Source organism: Leucoraja erinacea, chromosome 29 (genome assembly GCF_028641065.1).
Source record: "Leucoraja erinacea ecotype New England chromosome 29, Leri_hhj_1, whole genome shotgun sequence".
Lineage (NCBI taxonomy): Eukaryota > Metazoa > Chordata > Chondrichthyes > Rajiformes > Rajidae > Leucoraja > Leucoraja erinaceus.
The window spans coordinates 12,657,610-12,664,506 of NC_073405.1; the positions used below are offsets into that span (position 1 = coordinate 12,657,610).

At 40.0% G+C, this 6,897-nt stretch overlaps 1 protein-coding gene across 1 annotated transcript in view; it reads left to right on the top strand.

Moving 5' to 3' along the window:
- The window catches only part of LOC129711173 (mucin-16-like), a 41,615-nt gene extending 35,261 nt beyond the window's left edge, over positions 1-6,354 (top strand). The window contains exons 12-13 of the mRNA XM_055658633.1: positions 5,145-5,212; positions 6,143-6,354. Of these exons, the coding sequence (XP_055514608.1) occupies positions 5,145-5,212; positions 6,143-6,350 (276 nt within the window). The 3' untranslated portion in view covers positions 6,351-6,354. The remainder of the gene's footprint in view (positions 1-5,144; positions 5,213-6,142) is intronic.
- Positions 6,355-6,897: the final 543 nt, after the last annotated feature.

Consider the following 6,897-nt stretch of genomic DNA (forward strand, 5'->3'; position numbering starts at 1 on the left):
GTGGACTTTAGATACGCAGAAGGTTGGACAAAGGCCAGAGACGAAAAAACATAAAGTCTGGGGAAAAGGATTGAAGAGTTGCAAATTTGAATCCAGAAAAAGGAATGTAGATGGAGGGCAAGTGGGAGGAGTTTACTAGGTGCATGCCCAGTTGTTGTTGTGGTTGGTGGGTTTTTAAAGGTTGCCTAAACTTGAACATTTAAAGTTCAACTTATATTTCTCTGTTTGTTTTCAGATTTCAATGTACAGCACAATGTCAATGGTGAGTTTGTATCAAATGCATGAAATAATTGTCTAACACTACATTTGTTCTTCTCAACCTGTTGCTTAAACTCTGTAGAAATCCAGTACTAGGAAACAGTTTTTAAACTATTTGAAAATTGAGGTACTCACAACATGCTAAATTGCTTACTCTATTTCCACAGTTCCAGTTCCAACCGAGGTAACAAATCCCATTAAATACAACGTGACTTTCATTGTTGACAATCTGTCTATTGAAGAAATTCAAGCAAACCCTTCAGAAACAACAACCATGATTGCAAATGAGGTGAGAGAGTTTACCAATTAGTTTTCTGCTGATATACTACTTATTCATCCCATTTTTATGTCTAATTCTAACACAATTTTTCTTGCCCCCAGCTCACAGACCTGTTTGAGAACAGCAGTGTCAATGCAACATTCTTAAAATGTGACGTGAAATCATTCAGGTAACTCACAAAAAAAATTCCAATTAAATCATGAAAATTGCATTCCTTTGTCTCCAAATTGTTAATGCACAGTGATTCCAAATGGTAAAGATGATAATCTCATAAACACATTTCCTACAAATATCAGTGCAAAGTCAATATAAATTCTAACAGAATAAGACACGATGTGCTGGAGTATCTCAGTGGGTCAGTCGGCAAATCTGGAGAACATGGGTTGGCAGAGTTTTGGGTCGGGCCCTACTTCAGACTGATTGCAGTAGGGGTGAGAAAGCTGCAAGAGAGGTGGGAAGGGGATGACAAAGTGTGGCAAGTGATACGGGGATACAAGTGATGGGGAGGGAGCAGTTGATTGGCAAATGGTTACAGAAAATCCTGAGATGAGAAGACAAAAGGTTCAATATAGGAAGTTAGGCATAGAAGTCAAATTAATCATGAAAGTTGAGGAGGCATAGTGGAAGAGGAGAATGGGGGTAGGGAAGGGGTGAAGGGAAAAGGGGAAAATGGGTGCATATTCAAGTGTAGCACAGGGAAGAGTGGGGAGGAAATTGTGGGGTAGAAGGGCATTTGTAGGTTGACACGTAAAATTGAACAACTCATTGTTCATACAGTTAGTTTGTAGGTTGTCACGTAAAATGATTCATGTTGTTAAGCTCCGAATCCACACATTAAATAATGAGATGATTTTCCTCCAACTTAAATATGGTCTCCCTCTGGCTATAGATAGGCTGGAGATGGACAAATTGAGAGTCAGATTTCTCTGACCATTGCTTAGACACCAGTAATGCGCCACGGCAACATTTCAGCTGTGCTCTTGCTGGCATTGCAAACAACTTTGCACTAAATTATTTTACACTTATCACAAATGTCTTTTGCTTTATCGCAGAGAGGAAATGGTTAACAGCACCAGAGTGACAGCCGAATGTTTATTTCAAAATGTGTCCACCATCGAACCCATCAACCGAGAAGATGTTTATGATGAATTTAGCGAGATGACCAAAGACATTTCCTCACTGGGGCCATACAAACTGCAAAGCAACAGCCTCTATGTAGACGGTACTTATCAAAATATTCCTTGGTGTTTTTCTTCATATTGTATTTGTCCAATCTACAGTAACTATTGATTTATAGACAAGTTCTTTGGTATTTACATATTTAGATCAGGGACAACCAGGCATGATATCCTATAGGATCTGAGAAAGCAAACCTTAAAATCATTCACAGTCTTGCTCTTCGGAGCCTGCTTTTGCACAAACACACTGCCTCACTGGTATGACCCACTCAAAAAAGGGTTTTCTTCCTGATAAATGTTCAAGGAGAGGCAAAAAATACCCGATTAAAAAGTTGCATGCTTCTTTAGAAGAAACAAAGTGCTAGAGTAACTCAGGGAGTCAGGCAGCATCACTAGAGAACGTGAATGGGTGACATTTCAGCTCAAAATCCTTCTTCTGACTGTTTGTGGGGTGAGAAGAAAGCTTTAAGAGAAGGGAGGCAGTACAAAGCACGTCATTAATAGGTGGGCACAGTTGAGGTGGAGTTTAGATACACAGAAGGTTGGACAAAGGCCAGAGACGAAAAAACATAAAGTGTGAGGGAAAGGATTGAAGAGTTGCAAATTTGAAGCCAGAAAAAGGAATGTAGATGGAGGGCAAGTGGGAGGAGTTTACTAGGTGCATGCCCAGTTGTTGTTGTGGTTGGTGGGTTTTTAAAGGTTGCCTAAACTTGAACATTTAAAGTTCAACCTTTATTTCTCTGTTTGTTTTCAGATTTCAATGTACAGCACAATGTCAATGGTGAGTTTGTATCAAATGCATGAAATAATTGTCTAACACTACATTTGTTCTTCTCAACCTGTTGCTTAAACTCTGTAGAAATCCAGACCTAGGAAACAGTTTTTAAACTATTTGAAAATTGTGGTACTCACAACATGCTAAATTGCTTACTCTATTTCCACAGTTCCAGTTCCAACCGAGGTAACAAATCCCATTAAATACAACGTGACTTTCATTGTTGACAATCTGTCTATTGAAGAAATTCAAGCAAACCCTTCAGAAACAACAACCATGATTGCAAATGAGGTGAGAGAGTTTACCAATTAGTTTTCTGCTGATATACTACTTATTCATCCCTTTTTTTATGTCTAATTCTAACACAATTTTTCTTGCCCCCAGCTCACAGACCTGTTTGAGAACAGCAGTGTCAATGCAACATTCTTAAAATGTGACGTGAAATCATTCAGGTAACTCACAAAAAAAATTCCAATTAAATCATGAAAATTGCATTCCTTTGTCTCCAAATTGTTAATGCACAGTGATTCCAAATGGTAAAGATGATAATCTCATAAACACATTTCCTACAAATATCAGTGCAAAGTCAATATAAATTCTAACAGAATAAGACACGATGTGCTGGAGTATCTCAGTGGGTCAGTCGGCAAATGTGGAGAACATGGGGTGGCAGAGTTTTTGGTCGGGCCCTACTTCAGACTGATTGCAGTAGGGGTGAGAAAGCTGCAAGAGAGGTGGGAAGGGGATGACAAAGTGTGGCAAGTGATACGGGGATACAAGTGATGGGGAGGGAGCAGTTGATTGGCAAATGGTTACAGAAAATCCTGAGATGAGAAGACAAAAGGTTCAATATAGGAAGTTAGGCATAGAAGTCAAATTAATCATGAAAGTTGAGGAGGCATAGTGGAAGAGGAGAATGGGGGTAGGGAAGGGGTGAAGGGAAAAGGGGAAAATGGGTGCATATTCAAGTGTAGCACAGGGAAGAGTGGGGAGGAAATTGTGGGGTAGAAGGGCATTTGTAGGTTGACACGTAAAATTGAACAACTCATTGTTCTTACAGTTAGTTTGTAGGTTGTCACGTAAAATGATTCATGTTGTTAAGCTCCAAATCCACACATTAGATAATGAGATGATTTTCCTCCAACTTAAATATGGTCTCCCTCAGACTATAGATGGGCTAGAGACGGACAAATTGAGAGTCGGATTTCTCTGACCATTGCTTAGACACCAGTAAAGAGCCACGGCAACATTTCAGCTGTGCTCTTGCTGGCATTGCAAACAACTTTGCACTAAATTCTTTTATACTTATCACAAATGTCTTTTGCTTTATCGCAGAGAGGAAATGGTTAACAGCACCAGAGTGACAGCTGAATGTTTATTTAAAAATGTGTCCACCATGGAACCCATCAACCGAGAAGATGTTTATGATGAATTTAGCGAGATGACCAAAGACATTTCCTCACTGGGGCCATACGAACTGCAAAGCAACAGCCTCTATGTAGACGGTACTTATCAAAATATTCCTTGGTGTTTTTCATCATATTGTATTTGTCCAATCTACAGTAACTATTGATTTATAGACAAGTTCTTTGGTATTTACATATTTAGATCGGGGACAACCAGGCATGATATCCTATAGGATCTGAGAAAGCAAACCTTAAATTCATTCACAGTCTTGCTCTTCGGAGCCTGCCTTTGCACAAACACACTGCCTCACTGGTATGACCCACTCACAAAAGGATTTTCTTCCTGATAAATATTCAAGGAGAGGGAAAAAAATACCCGATTAAAAAGTTGCATGCTTTTTTAGAAGAAACAAAGTGCTAGAGTAACTCAGCGGGTCAGACAGCATCACTGGAGAACGTGAATGGGTGGCATTTCAGCTCAAAATCCTTCTTCAGGCAGATTGTGGGGTGGTGGGGGGAGAAGAAAGCTGTAAGAGAAGGGAGGCAGTACAAAGCACGTCATTAATAGGTGGACACAAGTGAGGTGGAGTTTAGATACGCAGAAGGTTGGACAAAGGGCAGAGACGAAAAAACATAAAGTCTGGGGGAAAGGATTGAAGAGTTGCAAATTTGAAGCCAGAACTAGGAATGTAGATGGGAGGAGTTTACTAGGTGCATGCCCAGTAAGTGGGAGGAGTTTACTAGGTGCATGCCCAGTTGTTGTTGTGGTTGGTGGATTTTTGAAGGTTGCCTAAACTTGAACATTTAAAGTTCAACCTTTATTTCTCTGTTTGTTTTCAGATTTCAATGTACAGCACAATGTCAATGGTGAGTTTGTATCAAATGCATGAAATAATTGTCTAACACTACATTTGTTCTTCTCCATCTGTTGCTTAAACTCTGTAGAAATCCAGTACTGGGAAACAGTTTTTAAACTATTTGAAAATCGTGGTTCTCACAACATGCTAAATTGCTTACTCTATTTCCACACTTCCAGTTCCAACCGAGGTAAGAAATCCCATTGAATACAACGTGACTTTCATTGTTGACAATCTGTCTATTGAAGAAATTCAAGCAAACCCTTCAGAAACAGCAACCATGATTGCAAATGAGGTGAGAGAATTTACAAGTTAATTCACTGATGTTGTTTTACTTCATCGTACCCTTTTTATTTCTCATTCTGACTCAATTATTGTTACTGCTTTCAGCTCACCGAACTGTTCGAAAATAGCAATGTCAATGCTACATTCTTGACATGTGTTGTGGAATCCTTCAGGTAACTCAAAATAACTTTCCTATTAAATGATAAAATTGATAACGCTCAATAATTCCAATTTGCAAACGCATTAATTTCAATTTAATTAAAAATTAATGAGCAAATTTCCCACAAATATCATGTAGAATTAATATAAATTCTACCAGAAAAAAGGTACAATGTACCAGAGTCTCCTTGTGAGTCAGGCAGCAATTCTGTAGACGCTGGCGAGGCAAAGTTTTGTCGTAGGGGAGTCCAGTTGCCGGTTTTTCGGTGACCTGCTACGACTGTGACAGTCGCCTGCAGTCAACGAAAATATCGCTTAAGTGGGACAAATACATAAGTATCTAAGCTACTCTTCGAAATATGAGGTGCTGTTCCTCCAGTTTGAGTGTGGCCTCACTCTGCAATTGATGAGGCCCAGGACAGACAGATTGGTTTGGGAATGGAAAGGGAGATAAATTGTTTTTCAACCAGGATTTCCAGCAGACCTTGGATGACTGCACATGTTTGGCGAAAAAGTCATCTAGATACTGTTTGGTCTTGCCAACGTATAGGATACCACATAATGTGCAGCAAATGCATTAGGTGGTGTTAGTAACAGTTGGGGTGTAAACTGAGGATGGGGGGAACTCTATCCTTGTTCCGTCTGGGTGAGGGTGATGTGAGAGCAGATCTAAGGGAGACTTGGGTGAGGGATCCTTCTAAAACAGCCAAGGCTAATATATATTTACACTAGAAAGACGACATCATGGATGCCCGAGAATGGGAAGCCACATCGTGGTTGAAGATGGGCTGGAGACGGACAAATTCAGTCGGATTTCTCTAACCATTGCTTAGACACCAGTAATGAGCCACGGCAACATTTCAGCTGTGCTCTTGCTGGCATTGCAAACAACTTTGCACTAAATTCTTTTACACTTATCACAAATGTATTTTGCTTTATCGCAGAGAGGAAATGGTTAACAGCACCAGAGTGACAGCTGAATGTTTATTTCAAAATGTGTCCACCATGGAACCCATCAACCGAGAAGATGTTTATGATGAATTTAGCGAGATGACCAAAGACATTTCCTCACTGGGGCCATACGAACTGCAAAGCAACAGCCTCTATGTAGATGGTACTTATCAAAATATTCCTTGGTGTTTTTCTTCGTAATGTATTTGTCCAATCTACAGTAACTATTGATTTATAGACAAGTTCTTTGGTATTTACATATTTAGATCAGGGACAACCAGGCATGATATCCTATAGGATCTGAGAAAGCAACCCTTTAAATCATTCACAGTCTTGCTCTTAGGAGCCTGCCTTTGCACAAACACACTGCCTCACTGGTATGACCCACTCACAAAAGGGTTTTCTTCCTGATAAATGTTCAAGGAGAGGGAAAAAAATACCCCATTAAAAAGTTGCATGCTTTTTTAGAAGAAACAATGAGCTAGAGTAACTCAGCGGGTCAGGCAGCATCACTGGAGAACGTGAATGGGTGACATTTCAGCTCAAAATCCTTCTTCAGACAGATTGTGGGGTGGTGGGGGGAGAAGAAAGCTGTGAGAGAAGGGAGGCAGTACAAAGCACGTCATTAATAGGTGGACACAGGTGAGGTGGAGTTTAGATACGCAGAAGGTTGGACAAAGGCCAGAGACGAAAAAACATAAAGTGTGAGGGAAAGGATTGAAGAGTTGCAAATTTGAAGCCAGAAAAA